The sequence below is a fragment of the Anopheles gambiae genome, chromosome 3 (genome assembly GCF_943734735.2).
Source record: "Anopheles gambiae chromosome 3, idAnoGambNW_F1_1, whole genome shotgun sequence".
In the NCBI taxonomy this organism is placed as follows: domain Eukaryota; kingdom Metazoa; phylum Arthropoda; class Insecta; order Diptera; family Culicidae; genus Anopheles; species Anopheles gambiae.
In genome coordinates, this window is record NC_064602.1 from 94,737,000 (window position 1) to 94,752,676 (window position 15,677).

Consider the following 15,677-nt stretch of genomic DNA (forward strand, 5'->3'; position numbering starts at 1 on the left):
CAACGAAGCAGTAAAAACATTTTCCCAAACGTCATCCGACAGGGTTAAAAAAAACTCCACCTAGAAATCGAACGAATGTAAACAAATGCGGCAATTTTACCGCAAAGAGCACGAACAATATTTATCTTTCTCGCACGTAACTACCGAATATATCCGTGATTGGCTGGCAGAGTTATCAAAACTAAAATGCTACTGAACCGGTTATCCCGCATCGTTCAGGTGGGGAGTAAGCTTACCACCTCGCTGCAATGCAACCGGCTTCGAACGAGCCCACCGATCAGGAGGAGCCTCTGCCAGGCGGCCCATCTCAACGGTGCACTGTTTCAAATATCGGACGACAAAATACAGAAGTACCTAGAACGGCTGCGCCTGGAGTACTACGCGCTGAAGGTGCAGGAGCAGCGCACCCGAAAGGACATCCAGCGCATGCTGCTGCTCTCGAACGTGGTGGAGATGTACGAGCAGCGCAAGATAATCGTGGACAATCTCAGCTCGCTCAAGGAGCTGAAGGACGACAAGGACGACGAGATGGTGCAGCTGCTGAAGGAGGAGCGGGAAGCGTACGGTAGCATCCTGTTCCGGCTGGACAGCGAAATACTGAACGGCATTCTGTCGATGGACGACGAGGAAGACTACGGTTCGCTCATCATGGAGGTGACGGCCGGTGTCGGTGGCCAGGAAGCGATGCTGTTCGCGCGCGAACTGTTCGACATGTACTGTGGGTACGTGGAGTACAAAGGGTGGGAGGTGGAGATGCTCCAGACGGAGAATACGGACATTGGCGGGACGAGACACGCGACCACGGTCATCAGCGGACCGGATGCGTACCGCTACCTGAAGCACGAGGGAGGCGTCCATCGGGTGCAGCGCATCCCGGCGACGGAGAAATCTGGCCGCATACACACCAGCACCGTCACGGTGTCCATCATTCCCCGGCCGGACGATTTTCAGGTCGAGCTGAAGGAGAAGGATCTAAAGATCGAAACGAAACGCGCAAGCGGAGCTGGGGGACAGCACGTGAACACAACGGACAGTGCGGTCCGGATCGTACATCTGCCCACCGGCATTGCCGTCGAGTGCCAAACGGAACGATCGCAGCAGAAGAATCGCGAAATAGCGAAACAGAAACTGACCGCCAAGTTGATGCAGATCGAGCTCGAGGCACGGTTTAGCAGTACGCAAGCGCTCAAGAAATCGCAGGTCGGCCAGAGTCTGCGCAACGAAAAGATTCGCACGTACAACTTCAATCAGGATCGTATTACGGACCACCGGATAGAGGGAGGCACTGCGCACAACCTGAAGGGCTTTCTGGAGGGTGGCGAACAGTTGGACGACATGATCGAGAAGCTGCGACGCTCCCAGCGCCGAAAGCAGCTGATGGACATCATCAACCGGGAGTGTGAGCAGTGAAACTGTATTCCATTCCCTTCCTTAATCGCCTAGTCGCACGTTTTGAAGTAGAAAACACTCGTTACACTCAAACGGTGAAGTATTTTTCGTTGCACATTCGAAAATTGGTTTATTTGTGAACATTTCCCCAACCACCGGCCTGTCCGAGGTAAGTGACGTGCTCGCGCACTGTCTGATCGATGACGTTCTGCACCTCCCGGCAGCCTTTCAGTGCCGTCTCGAGCACCTTCGGCAGATGGTCCAGATGGAATCGTTGCGACATTTCCATGAAAGCAATCTTCCCGCTGCTCGGTAGCGAGGCGACCGTAAGCGTTGGCCCACCGCTCGTTTCCTCCAGATGGGACACATCCATCAGCGGTACGTTCCCGTTCGCAAGCGACGCGGTGCAGGCACACACGTACTCCTTCAAACAGATGCCCGCATCGATCAGGGCCAGGGTGGCCGCATTGACCGACGCGCAGTAGTTACCACCGTCCGCCTGTAGCACCTCGATGTACACATCGATCTGTGACCGGGGGTAAAGCTCCATCTTGATCGAGGCACTGAGCGCCTGCTTCAGGTGGATCGTCATTTCCTGCGATTTGCGATCGCCGCGCGGTCGCTTCTTCCGTTCGCCCGTCGAAAACGTGGCCATGCTGTACTGGCAGTTGACGATCGCCTCGTCAAAGTTGCTCCGCTTCGAGGATGCTTGATGGGGTCCGTAGACGGCCGCCAGTACCTTGGTGTTGCCCTGCTCGACGTAAGCGCTACCGTCCGGTTGGCTGAAGACACCCATTTTGCAGTGTATCTGGCGCAGTTCGTTCGCTCGCCGGCCATCCAACCGAAGGCCCTGGTCCGAGAGTAGCTCCATTGTGTGCGGGGAAGGCTAAAATTGTAATAAGAGCAGCAGAAAAGCGAGATGCTGCCGGCGTGTTTACCCGTGGCGGTTGCGAGTTTATTTATTTACACTGTTTTGACAGTACGCGTGTTGCCGCGTGCTTGTGTGGTGAGCACAGTGGGCTGTGGTGGCGAAGTTTTGGTCATAATTTTTAAATTTCAAATTTACAGCACTTTTTTGAATGCTGAATGTGCTGAATGCACACGTGGACGTCGTTATCAATTTCAAATTGTGTAACGGAAAGTATGTCGATTTAAAGCACAGGTAATTAATGTAATGCCAAGAGAAACTGATGTGCCTGATGAAGTGATAAGAAACAGAAGAATGCTCTTAACTTACTTTACTTGACGCTAAGAAAATGACTATAATTATAAAGGCTCTATCTAAAGGCTTTATTAGCTTTATCAATTCTTTACATCGATCTTCCAGATGTAGGACACACTCGTTCGGACCTATCGGCCAACCCATCAAACCGTACAAAAAACAATTAGTACATCGTGTTTATTAGTAGGTAAGAGCAAGTGTTTGTTTATTACATTCCTACATTACATTATTTTCACATGCTATCTGTTCTTTCATTTCGTAAGCCAAAAGTATCAAATTTGGAATATTTTTTGTTTTTCTAAATTTTTCTGATTTATTCTTCACACGTATCGGGTGTAAGAATGTCTGTATCTGTTTTTCGGTCACTATGTTTCCTTTCCATCCACGGTTCGAGAAGCACAAGTAGGATTAAAGGGGAAATGGGGAACAGCTCTTACTGCGGAAAGAGCGGAGGGCGGAAATAAATAATTTTAAATTTACATCTTCGTTTACATCGCATCTCGCAGCCGCCGTTGCGAGGAAGGAAACCTCTGACCATCTCAGTTTAGTACGATTGTGCCAACCATACCAGCACAACCGTTGGCCGATCACAATTAGTTGTTGCGTGCCCGCAGCACGTTCGACCGTGGGCTGAACACACCGATCTGGGCCGGCGAGCGGTTCTCCTTGCCGGGGAACGGTGACACGATCAGCTGCTTCTTCGGCGTCTTCGGGCTGGCCGTTGCCGACAGGTACTTGATCGAACCGTTCAGCTTCTGGGGCGAATCGAAGGTGGACAGCTGCTGTTGAAGGTTCTGGATGGTGTTTTCCTGCTTCTTGTTCAGCTCTTGCAGTTTGGCAATTTTCTGTAATGAAAGGAGAGAGGAAAAAAAGGCTCATAAGTATACATTTCTCATCGTGATTAAGATAAAACGTACCGCTTTGAGCTGCTGTTGATCCTTATTGCATTCCAGGTTCTTCATCTTCTGGCGATTGTTCTGATTTTCCAGCAGCTCCGTGTACTTGTCCGAGGTCTCTTTGGCAAACTCTTCCACAATGCGTAGCTTCTCTTCCGTTTCCTTTAGCTTTAAAATGTGAGAGAAAGCAGTTTAAATACAAAGTTCCATTTTCGGGCTACAAAACACCTTACCTTTTCGATGATTTCTGATCCATTCTGATCACCGCCTGCACTCTCGATCATCTCGTGGATCGTACCAAGCGGTTGCTTCTCCGACATTCCACCCTGGTGCTGTTGCTGCTGCTGTTCCTGCTGCTCCAGCTGGTTGATGATGTTTTCGATCAAAAAGTTCGGCACCAACCGTTCATCATCGTCAACTGCCTCCTGCTCCTCCTGCTCCACCGGGCCTCCAGCACCGAGGCGACTCTCCGCCTGGTTGTACTTCTCGAACTGTTCGCACTTAAACCGGAACGTCATGTTTTCCAGCTTGATGTTTTTGTTCTCGTTCTCCAGCTCGAAGATCTTCTTGTCCTTCGTGTCCAGCTCGATGCGGGCCAGCTCGATGCCGTTCGCAAACTCGTCCAGCAGCGCCTTCAGATCCTGGATGTACGCTTCCCGCGCATCGTACTTCTTCTTCAGCTCCTCGTACATCTCCAGATAGCGGCCCATGCTTTCCTCCATCCGCTCGCTGAACAGCTTGCCGATCTGCGACACCGTCAGTATCGCTTCCTCCTCCGAGCTCATCAGCTTCTCGAACACCTCGCTCTTGTCGCGCATCTCCTTCTCCAGCGCGGTGGAAGACGTCCGGAGCGCTCCCAGCACACGCTGATACTCGACCAGCTCCTCCCGCAGCTTGCCATTGGCCGTCTCCGTCTCCGCCTTGCTGCGCAGCACCTGCTCCAGCTCCGCCTTCAGCAGCTCCACATCGCCGTCCGACTTTTTCAACCGCTCCATCAAGATGTTCACCGTCGAGCGGGTGTTGTTCAGCGTCAGCTGGTAGTTGTACTTCTCCGTCTTGAGCCGCGAGCACTCCAGCGCCAGATCGCGCGCCTCCGTCTCGAGCTCGTCGCGCGACTTCGCCCCCGGCTCGAGCTCCACCTTCAGCCGGCGCTCCAGCTCCGCCAGCCGGTTCTCGTTCTCCTTGATCACCTCGTTCGAGGCCTCCCAGAGGGTGCGCAGGTCGCGCTTCTCGAACTCACACTGCATGATCTCCGTTTCCGCAATCTTCTGACACTTGTCCAGCTCCTTCTGCCAGTGCAGCTTTTCGGCGGCCAGCGCCGCCGAGATCGAGCTCTGGATCGACAGCTCCAGCGCCTTCACGCGCTCCTCGTTCTGGATGTCCGCGATGCGGATCTTCTCCTCCGCCTGCTCGCCGATCCGCTCCAGCTCGCGCTGATGCTCCTGCTCCAGCCGCTTCACCCGGTCGGAGTGCTCCTTGACCAGCTTCGACTTTTCCAGCACAAAGATCGACTCGCACTCCTTGATCTTCATCTCGTTCAGCTCGGTCATGGTGGCGACCTGCGCCTCGTGCTTCTTGCACAGCGCCGTCAGCTCCTGGTTGAACTCGTTCCGGATGTCGCTGCGCAGATCGTCCATCTCGAACTGGCGCTCGTTCAGCTCCTCCTGCATACCGGCCACGATCGCGACCTGCTCCGCCACCTTCGTCAGCAGCCGGGCGTTCTCCTGCCGCAGCTGATCGATCTCGCGGATCGTGTTGCGGCCCTCCTCCACGTACCGCACCATATCCTCCTCCGCCTGTGCCTTCAGATAGCGCACCTGCTCCTTCAGATCCCGTCCCTCGATCACCAGCTCATTCAGCCCGTCCTCCATCAGCTTAATTTCGTCCGTCTTGCGCTGCAGCTCCACATCGTGCGCCTCGAGGATCTCGCGCAGTGCCACCAGCTCCTCGTTCAGGAAGTGGTTCTCGCCCTCGATCACCTCGTAATCGTTCTGCAGCATCCGGTGCACCACCAGCAGCTCCTCGTACCGGATTTCCAGCTCCGTCTTGGAGTCGTGCATGTCGCACAGCTGCCGCTCGTAGCTGCGATGCAGCTCGCGGATCTCTCCCTCGTACTCCTTCACCTTCTCCAGACAGCCCTCCGCAATGTGCTGCAGCAGTTCGTCCGCCTTCGTAATGCTCGTAAGCTCACGCTCCAGCAGCATGATCTGGTTGTCCTTTTCCGCAATCAAACTCATCCGATCGAGCTCGGCCCGCTGATGCTCCGCCCGCAGCTCTTGCATCTTCGCCTGCAGCTGCTCATTTTCTTCGCGCGCTTTGGCGAGCGCCTCCTTGTTAACGTCGATCTTGTTGTAGAGCTGCACGATCGGTGGGACTTTGCTGGCGGCAGGCACTTCCGGTGCCTTTTCCGAGCTGCCACACTCCGCGAGACGGCTCAGCTTCTCCTCCTTGGCGGAGGACTTCTTCGGCGTCAGGTCGGAGATGTGCTTGAACTTTAGGCGACGGGGCAGCGAGGGCGTCCGGAACAGGCTGAGGGCGCTTTTGGTCGTCTTGATCGATTCCGCGTCCATACTGCCACCGATCTTGATTTTGTCCTCCTTCTTTGACTTCTTCGGGAGCTCCTTCTCTTTCGGTTCAGCGAACGCTGAAGGAGACGAAACGGCTGGTTGGGAGAAGGAGGAAAGAAAGTGGACAGAAATGGTTAAAAACTATGGATCATAAATAATGCTAAATTCAAGGAGCGACATTCCCTTGTCGCTAGCATTTCGTCAACGTTCAAACCAATGGGCGTCCCGCTGGGCCTGTCTTACAAAAGGCAGACGGCAAACTGTGCCTCTACTTGGGTGTCCCCCAACACTTATTCTTAAGACCGTTAAGCAGCAAGGCTCGTGCGCAGCCCTTATCTACCCCCCTCCCTCGGTTTGTTTGAACAGATGGCTTTAGGTCACGCACCAGTAAACATTACTGGTGGCACATCTTTCGACACTTGGTGGACGAACCTAACCCAGTCTTACAATGAGCAGCATTACAGCTTGCAGCTTTTGCCATAATGTCCGCTCACACTTCCTGGCCATTGTTGGTGCGTAGAATGAAAGAGCAAATTCGTCACTCACAAACAAACAAAAAGAGGCTTTCAAATCTCGCATGAAAACAATCTGGTGTAGGAGAACATGTACATTCTCGGGGGAGGGTAGAAAAAAAATAGTTATTGTATATGTAGAAAATTGAACGACCCAAAGTGTAGTGTGACACTCTGCCTTTTTCTGAGTAGAAAGCCAGAAATGATTAATTAAAAACTCATACAAAAACGATACAAAACTCAAGCAAGGAACTCTTTTTTTTTCTTGTCTCCACCAACACACCACACCGTCCACTCGCAACTTCATTAATCATACGCATCAGAGCACGTGAACCGTGGCGTGATGCGGTTCGTCACACGCAGCGGCAAAGAAAAGGTGTGTGCGCGCGCGCCTTCCACCTTTGAACTTGTTCCTTGTTCTTCCCGATGGAAGGTCTTAGCGTAACGAAAAAAAAACGAGAGAATGAACCAACAAACAGTTGGAAAAGGTGTGCAGCGCTTGTTCAAACTGGGGGGAAAAAAGGGATCGCAAACCCATTCCGGAAATGGTGCGGCCCTCGAGGCATCTAATTGCTGCGCTCTGGGCTCGTAATTACTGGCGCGCACGTGGTCGCTACGATCGTTCCTTGTAACGGTCGGATCGGTGTTATTTCGTTGGGGGGAAGGAATGATTTTAAAATTCTTTAGAAAGAAAAAAAAGATAAAGTAGTAAAGATACATAGATAAGAGATGCGGTCGTGTGGGCGCAGTAAAGGAAAGTCGCGTGCATAGCGACATACGCGCGCGTGCGCGAACGACACACGCCGTTGTGTTGAATTTGAATTTTAACGCACCTGCGTCCGTTGCTTGACACGCTAAGTAAAGCATGGCCTACTGCTGTAGGGTAGTATGTGCAGTTAAGCTCAACCTTATTCTTCCTTATTCTTGTTGTAACATTCTCCAGTCAAGATGAATCGAACAGAAATCAATTATCGTTCATCCTCAAAACATTCCTCCATAGCGGTCCCCCCGTCCGCTCGAGTCTAGTTTGCGCGGGAAATTACATTCAAACACTTTCTCACGCTGCACATCCATCTAGCAGCTCTTCAGCTTACAATCCGGTCCCTTCGCTTTGTCCGTTCAAAATCGCCCCTATGAACCAGCATGCATACGCAATCAAGCAGTGCGCACAATACTTGATGACGGGTAAAAATCGCTTTTCCCCCTCTGTGCGCGCGCGTGTGTGTGTGTGTGTTGTCGCCCGTAAAAAGGACGTTTCGTTTGCGAGGGGCAAACATCAGCCGTTCGTTACCAAGGGGACGCGCGTTTTCTCACGCAATATATCCGGCCCTGCGCGTAACGCACACACAGTGTTGCGCGCAGGAAGCTTGGAAGAATGCGCAATGGCAACAAGCAACAATCACGCGAAAAGGGAGCGGGACTTGCAGAATGTGCATTATAGACCGTTGTGACGAAGACGTTTCGTTGGGAAAGGAATATTTAATGGGATTGTTTTCTGTATGGGGAAAAAGAAATAAGATTAAAACGGACACTTACCTGGCACATCGTTGAATCTCTTCAGCTTCGCCTTCGAGAACGACATCTTCAACATTTATATAGTGTTTTGGGGGGTAACGGGTGCGGGGGAGGCGATAATACAAAACAAAAACAACGAAAAAAAACACAAGAACGTGCTCAAAACGAAAAAAATGTTTGAAACAAACACAAAAACGAAACGAAAATCGCTTAACTTTTGCTCGCCCTTCCCGGGTCTCTCGGCTCTCGGCAAACAGGTAAACTTAATGAAAATAACCAAACCTAACAGAAGGCTGTTAAACCGCTTGTTTTGTTCATAATCGGGATGGTGGTGACGCGATGGTGCCGGTTCTTTTTTCAACTTTCTATTGCCGTTTTGTGTGTTCTTGTCTGCTTTTGCGGATCATTGGTACTTGCTGGTTCGTTGTTGAAGTCGCAGACACACTCTCTATCCGCATTGAGCAATATTTAGTTATGGGATAGCTATAAATTCACTTTCAGTTCACACTTTCCTAAATCACATGCTTTCTGAATCGTTCTTTAACTCTGTATATCCCTTTCCGTTTCATAAAACAATCTCAAACACACACACTCTTCCTCTCTAAACTAAACTAGGCCGAAAGAAAAATCGTTGCAAGTGAAACTTTGCCTAACCGACGCTCTAGCGATGCGCTCCTGACTGTGGTTCCGTTACGAATAAAATGCACACTGCCTGTTCAACGCCGATCAAACGGCAACCTCGAGCGAGGGAACACTCACACAACGATACCCGGTTTGCCCGGTATATAGCGTAGTTGCGGGTACAGGCACAGCAAACAGGGGGTCGCACGCATGAAGAGGTAAAGCGGCAAGCAGGTAGGCAGCAAGAAGGAAAAGAAAGGGCACGATATCGACGTCAGGACATCTTTTTCTTGGCGCGTGTCATAAAGGAACTAAGCGGATAAGGAACGGTGGGGTAATATCGTTATGTACCAAGGTGTATGGCCCTTGGTTGGCGGGCTTTTTAAAGGGGGTTTTGGTCGTTTTGCGACTGGGAAGATCGTAGCGAGGCCGGTAGCAGGAACCGTGTGCCAACCGTTTTATGGCTCCTGTAGGTGACGGTTAGGTTTGTGTAAATCAATGATTATAATGTTAGGGTTCGGGTTGCGCTTTAAGAAATCCGTCTGCAGCTGGATCCTAAAAAAGGGGAAGAAATAGATCAATAAGGATGCATTATTAAGAGGTTTAGATAAAAGGCAATAAATGGTGCAAAGTAAGAAGATGATTTAGCTTAAAACTAAATCAAATTCATCAAATGCATAGATATGGTTCTTATCAATAGAAATTAGAAATAAGAATGATTCAAAAATAAAGTAAAAATAAATTCAATTTAAAGTACAATAATTGAAATTGATTGCCACAACCTTTGCCCAAATCAATCATCCCACAAACAGGGCAAAGTATTCCCATTTCGCAAAAAAGGGCCTTAATGTAATGTTCGACGTGTGCACAAAAACTTTATTGTCGTAACATAAATCATTCAAAACGCTTTCCATTGAAAAGCGTCTTTTATCGTCGCAATCGCTTCAATGCTGCAATTGCAACGCACCGGGACGTACTTTCCAAGATGCCAGTTGACAACAGCTGCCCCTGGGTACCCTTGGCTTTTTGGAGGGAAACTCCTATTTGCTTCGACATGTTTCCCCTGTCCCCCGGGGTGTGTGCTCTTCAAAGACGGCAGGAAGCAAACCGCACACAAACGTTCATCCTCAAACGGATTGGAAGGAGATCTCCCGCCAGCAAAGACTTCGTCTCGATGTGGTGGTGGTGGTAGTGTTATGTACAACGCTGAAAGCTGAAAAAATCAGCTGGTTTGCTTCCTTTTGCATCTTTCTCGCATCTTTCGTGACCGTTTCTTATTTAAAAATCGTCCCCGTTTGCAAGAAGGACACGGCGAAAGGAAACGCCAAAGGAGGGAAGTGTACGGCGAAAAGAAAGAAGCAAGGAATAATGTAATAAGGGAATTAAATACGCAGTTTCAGTTTCGAACGGTTTCGAAGGACGAAAGAGCGTACGAAAAAGGAACCGAAAGGAAAAAGGGATAAGACACTGGAGACACAGGCTGTTTTCGGTGTTTGCTGGAATGGTTAGCGACAAAGGAAAGAGAAAGATTAAAAATAAAACCAACGACTGGGAAGATGATATTAAATGGAATGCAAATTTGCAATTCTTCCGGACGGTCTGTCGGTTGCTGCCCTGTCGCACGATGTTTATGATAATTTGCCGGGCCGGGATTGGGACCGGTTTAAAGAGCAAGGCTGCTTGTCGTCCCATTACGGGTAGCTCCTGGATCGGGGATCTGCTCGCCCGGACAGCCCGGCTGCATTAGAATTAGAAATATGGACTATGGAAAATTTGCATTTCCTTTCTTTTCTCCTTCTGGATTATTGTGCTAGCCGGTTTTGCGTGTGAGTTTTTCCCTTTAATTCCCGCAAATCGGGTTACCTCGCAAGACATTTGGAGTGGTCAAAGAGGATGAGCGTGAGCATTTTTGCTATGCAAATGTTTGCACAGAAATCATTTGTGGATTGATTTCATACATTATTGCTCATTTCATATTGAGATTCACAATGTTCTCTAATTGTGTAAAAAGTCGAAAAAAATGTTCCATCGTAGGACTGTCTTGCTCCAAAGGACTTCAAAGATGACAAATAAATACATTGTTTTAATTCAAGTTCCTCAAAAGACTTTACACACCACCGATAATTCATCCATCTTGTGCTCCACTGACTGGAAAAAGAAGAGGAATGAGATCATGCGAGTAGTTATGAGTAAAGTTGGCAAAAAACCGGAGTCGACTCCGATCCAACTCCGATAATTTCGGAATCGACTCCGGAAAGTAGGTCCGCCCGGCATTATTTGGAAACATTCAGAATCGTCCTAAGTCGCCGGGAGTCGCCTGGGGTCGTTCAGAGTCGTTCAGAGTCGTTTGAAGTCACTCGGAGTCGTCTGGAATCGGTTGGAGAGAACTCCGTCTCCGAGCGACTCCGGACAACTCTGAACGACTCCCAACGACTCCGTCTCCGGGCGGAACTAGTAGTTCGGATGCTGTCGGAGTCGGAATCGGACTAACAATTACCTAAGTCGGATCGGAGTCGTGGGTACGCTCCAAAGAGTACATCACATGCGAGTGTTGGGTTTATAACATACATTTGTCCCCCAATTAGACTATCATCTTAAGACCAGAGCATGGAAGGATATTCGTCATCGAAATTCAAATTCCGGAAAGGGACAGCGAACGTTTTCGTTAATGCCTGAACCAAATAATTGGTCCATGTCGGGCTAGTTGGCAATAGAAACTACGAGCGTTAAGAGCTAGATTTATGATCAATGTGACCCTCTAGGAAAATAGGAAAGTGTCATATTATACGGATAGTCTTACACCACAGAGCATGATGGGCTTGTTAGAACGATTACGCTTTAGATTAGATACAATTACAGATTGATTTCAGCATCAAGTGAAGCTTTCACACTATCGGAATATCCTGCATGGAACTCAAACTAAAGGAAATATTTAATTTCTTTCAAATTTACCATATCGCTCCATGTCTACAAGCTGTCTTACCTATCGGAGAGCATCGTGTTACATGGAATAAATACATCTTTATTTATCTTCCAGCTGTTTGTCTCTGCTGATAACATGATCCTCAAACTTTACCATATACGTGGTGCCTTTGTGCCAGTGGGCGGAAACCTGGCATGTCTGCAAGGAAGAAGGAACGCAACAAGAAAAGAAAATTGAATCCCATCCAAATGTGTGCCCCATTGCCAACCAATACTTACGAAACCACAGTTTGATAGTACCGCCTGCACGATGCCGGCCACAAAGACGGCACAGTTTAGCGAACCCTTGTCCTTCGGCACGCTGATGAACTTGTTCACCAAAGGTTCCTTTTCGATAATGTAGTAGGTGCATTCATCATCGGTAGCATGCTCCAGCTTGTCGGCCTCTTTGCCGAAGAGAGTCTGTTTAAAAAGGAAAAAAAGACATCTTCAAGATTTGTACTGCTTTCCCATGGCCGTTTTCGTGTGTTTTGCAAAGCGAACCTTCCACAGTGTAGTTTTGATAAACAGCAGCATGTTGATCAGCTTCGTCTCGCGCTTCGAGTTGCGTTCGCGCACAAAGTAAAGATCGATTATGCGGCATCCCACATCCTTGCCCATATCGTGCAGCCTGCAACGAAAAACGGGCACGGGGCTGTAGAATGCAGCTGCAAAGCATTTGCATCTTGCATTTTGGGAGCAATTACCTCGTCTGTAGGTCGGGAATGGTGCTGACACGGCTCTGTGAATACTGGACCAGCTCGGAGAACAGGAGGGCGTAGCTGCTCAGCGACACCTCACCCTTTCCGCGGCTCAGCGGCTTATCCAGGATGCTCGCCTTTGGGCGGGTAGAAAGATTAAGATTAATCTTTTCCATCGTTTATTGCTCGAGCACAAACTGCTTTTCCAAGGGTGAATGTTTTCTCCTTCCCCAGAAGCGAGTACGGTTTGTTTACATTTTGCTTTTACCCAACGCTGTCACCCAACTGGGAACAAGTGCAACGATGCAAACTGGAAAACTTTCGAAATAAAATTTAGAACTAATCATATCTACATTAACGATAAAGAGAAAATTAGATAAATCATTTAAAATCGTGTAAATAACTCCATAAAAGCACGCGCAATTTAAAATGTAAAATGCATTTTACAAATCACACACCATCTGCTGTTGTAGTGTTTCGCTGACGTTGAAATATTTCACAATCCGTCAAAGCAACTGTCACTCATCCCTGAAGTCTGACAGCTGGGCCGCAAGATCATAACATAAATATTACCACGCTTTCCAGCGGGGGGATGATGTGCAACTAGGAAAACCGGGAAAAGTGTCGCGCAATAGGAAAAACATCCCCAGCATCCAACATGCACCGAACAACGATTGCAAAATATACCAAGTTTTCCGCCGAGGAGCTGCAGAAATCGACCGCCGATCCGCTGTCCTGCGTGGCCGCGGTGCAGCTGAACGAGATCCTGAGCTTGCGGCCGCGTGATTGCGAGCACATCGTCAAAGGTGTGAAGCGCTGCGTGACGGACAAGATCGGCCGGTACCACGCGAAGCTGAACGGGATCGTGCTCGGCTATGCGAAGATACGCGTCGACAATGCGCTGTCCGCGCTGCGGCTGGACAGCCCGTACCTGCACGTGCGTACCACGATCGATTACTACGTGTTTCAGCCCCGCATCGGTTCGACCTTGCGGGGTACGGTGAACTACGTCTCGAAGAATTTTGTCAGCGCCGTCATCTACCGGGTGTTCAACGTGACGGTCAAGCTGGGCCAACAAACCGCCAGGCTCCATGCGCTCAAGAACGGGTCGGACATTTCGTTCACCGTGAACTCGTGCGACATGAAAAGCGAACTACCCGTCATCGAGGGTGAGCTGGTGCTGAACGGAGTCATTCCGGTCCGCATCAAGACGGAACCGGGCGAACAGAATGGAGACTGCGACGAGGTAGAGGAAATCGCAATGGAGACAGACACCATCGTCAAGCAGGAACCGAAAACACACAAAAAGAAAGCGTCGAAAAAGAGCAAGGAGGTACCGGAAGCGGTATCGAGGGCAGCAGCACCACCGGCAACGAACGGTGTTACTGCTGGCATGCCAGTCATGGACGATTCAAGCAGCAGCGAATCGGAAAACGATGAACGAAGTCTTCTCATCAAGTCGCTGCTCGGCGAAATGTTTGGCGACGAGTTTACGGAGAGCACAAATAGCAGCAAAAAGGACAAAAAGAAGAAGGATAAGAAAGAGAAGAAGGAAAAGAAAAAGTCACCTCAGAAATCGACCGGTGGACCGGTGGAAACGGTGCGAATCAAGCAGGAAGTATTATCGTCCGACGACGACGAACCTTCCGCCGTGGTGGAGCAGCAGCCCACCGCCAGCACCCAAGGCAAGGCCAAGTCGAAGAAGAACGGCACGAATGGTGTCCACCTCAATGGTAGTGCGGCAACTCCGGCTTCAGCCGATGCGGCCAATGGTGAAACGACGACGACGACGTCGGCGAAAAAGCGCAAAATCCGGTTCGATCTTAACGATACGGTAGTGCACATCAAAACGGAACCCACTGAAAGTAGCAAAAAAAAGAAGAAAAACGCTGAATAAATAATAGAACGTAATAAGCCTTGTTTTCCATAAAAGAAACCAAAAAAGAAACGACTTAAATTCCGGGCTCCAAGAGGGTAAAGGTTGAGAAAAAGGAACGTAAAATGTTCACAACACTTTCTTTCCCCGCAGCAAGTTGCCAGCCAAGGTGAGTTCAAAATGCACGCCTAATGTTCTTATGATCTTATTTTCATCTCTCATAATTTATTAGAATTATAAATATTTGCTTTTTACAAATATCGTTTTCTCTTTTTTTTCCTCAGTTTCTCTTACTCTCCACATCTTGCTTTCATCTGTTTTATATATTTTCTGTCGAACGTTTTGCTATTTCAGCATCCGACACTCCACACACACTCCACACCTGTGGCCTGTGCAGACGGCTGGTGGCGCCGGCACTGGCCCTTAAAATGGCCGCTAGGGCTTGCCGTGCAAGTGCACGTGCACCAGCCAGCCGTCGCACCCGCACACACCACACTTTCTCTCTGTCACACCTCGTTCCTATTATAATCCATGTTTCGCGGGGGATTGAGATTTACTCTGCTTTACTTTTATAATGGTTTCTGTTCTGTTCTGTTCTGTTTTTTCAATATAATTTATATATTATTTGCATATATTTATAATGGGCACAACAGCGCACACTGCTGCGCAGCGCTTAATGCCGTTTTCCGTTGCTCTTTTCTTGGAGAGAGAGAGAGGGAGAGTGTGTGTGTGGGGGGTGTGTCTATCGGGGTCCGGTGCATTTACCTTTATCGGGCCGAGAGCCGGTCATCGTCGGCGTCGTGTGGGATGTGTATTGGTTTCGGAAAAGAAATCAATTGAAAGAAATCCTCAAATTTCAATTCATTTCCATCACACAATTGTACACACATCACGCCACAAAAGGGCTGCACGCGCATTTGTTTCTTTTGTTTTCTGCATGTTTGTTGTATTTCATTATTATTACATATTATTTTCCACCTCCTTTCGCAGGATCACTTTATTCGCGTGATCCGTAGGTTCCGCTTTCCGTTCCTTGACACTCCGTGTCTCTCATGGCTTTCTTCCTTTCTCTATGATAACGGGTAGTAAGCTTTTAGTGTTTTGTTTTCTCCTCTTTTTTAGACGATTAAGTAGCTGCAAAATGGCAAATGAAGTGTGCTGCTTTCGTAACTGCTGCCTGTGGTATTATCGTTTGAATCGGTCACGGTGTCGGTTGCAGTTTTCTTCTCCCTTTCGGCACACCACATTTTAGTCTTTATAGGGTGTCGCGCACTGACACACGACACTAACGTTAGCCCTACCTTTGCGTGAGTGTGGTGCCCGTGGTTTACACTGCACCATTTATTAAATACTCACACACGCACACAGACATTTTCCCATTTCTTGTTTGGTTGTGTATCGATACAACAGTAAAACA

General features: G+C 49.0%; 5 protein-coding genes across 5 annotated transcripts; 2 read left to right on the top strand and 3 right to left on the bottom strand.

The window, feature by feature from the left end:
* Window positions 1-33: 33 nt before the first annotated feature.
* On the top strand, window positions 34-1,482 carry LOC1280591 (peptide chain release factor 1-like, mitochondrial). Its single transcript, XM_320444.5, has one exon. It carries the CDS (start codon window positions 187-189, stop codon window positions 1,408-1,410), a length of 1,224 nt encoding a protein of 407 aa, XP_320444.5. The 5' UTR covers window positions 34-186; the 3' UTR covers window positions 1,411-1,482.
* A 10-nt stretch (window positions 1,483-1,492) lies between these two features.
* On the bottom strand, window positions 1,493-2,401 carry LOC133393843 (exosome complex component RRP41). Its single transcript, XM_061660651.1, has one exon. The coding sequence runs from the start codon at window positions 2,258-2,260 to the stop codon at window positions 1,520-1,522; it is 741 nt and encodes a 246-aa protein (XP_061516635.1). The 5' UTR covers window positions 2,261-2,401; the 3' UTR covers window positions 1,493-1,519.
* A 494-nt stretch (window positions 2,402-2,895) lies between these two features.
* On the bottom strand, window positions 2,896-9,240 carry LOC3291510 (interaptin). Its single transcript, XM_061660625.1, has 4 exons — window positions 8,123-9,240; window positions 3,741-6,169; window positions 3,529-3,675; window positions 2,896-3,456 (listed from the first exon to the last, which is right to left on the bottom strand). The coding sequence occupies exons 1-4, from the start codon at window positions 8,175-8,177 to the stop codon at window positions 3,205-3,207; spliced, it is 2,883 nt and encodes a 960-aa protein (XP_061516609.1). The 5' UTR covers window positions 8,178-9,240; the 3' UTR covers window positions 2,896-3,204.
* A 2,483-nt stretch (window positions 9,241-11,723) lies between these two features.
* On the bottom strand, window positions 11,724-12,850 carry LOC1280593 (trafficking protein particle complex subunit 5). The gene is made up of 4 exons (XM_320447.5): window positions 12,391-12,850; window positions 12,188-12,314; window positions 11,924-12,106; window positions 11,724-11,843 (listed from the first exon to the last, which is right to left on the bottom strand). The coding sequence occupies exons 1-4, from the start codon at window positions 12,558-12,560 to the stop codon at window positions 11,745-11,747; spliced, it is 579 nt and encodes a 192-aa protein (XP_320447.4). The 5' UTR covers window positions 12,561-12,850; the 3' UTR covers window positions 11,724-11,744.
* Window positions 12,851-12,915: 65 nt separating this feature from the next.
* LOC1280588 (probable DNA-directed RNA polymerase I subunit RPA43) lies at window positions 12,916-14,295 on the top strand. The gene has a single exon (XM_061660649.1). It carries the CDS (start codon window positions 13,043-13,045, stop codon window positions 14,279-14,281), a length of 1,239 nt encoding a protein of 412 aa, XP_061516633.1. The 5' UTR covers window positions 12,916-13,042; the 3' UTR covers window positions 14,282-14,295.
* The last annotated feature ends 1,382 nt before the right edge of the window (window positions 14,296-15,677 follow it).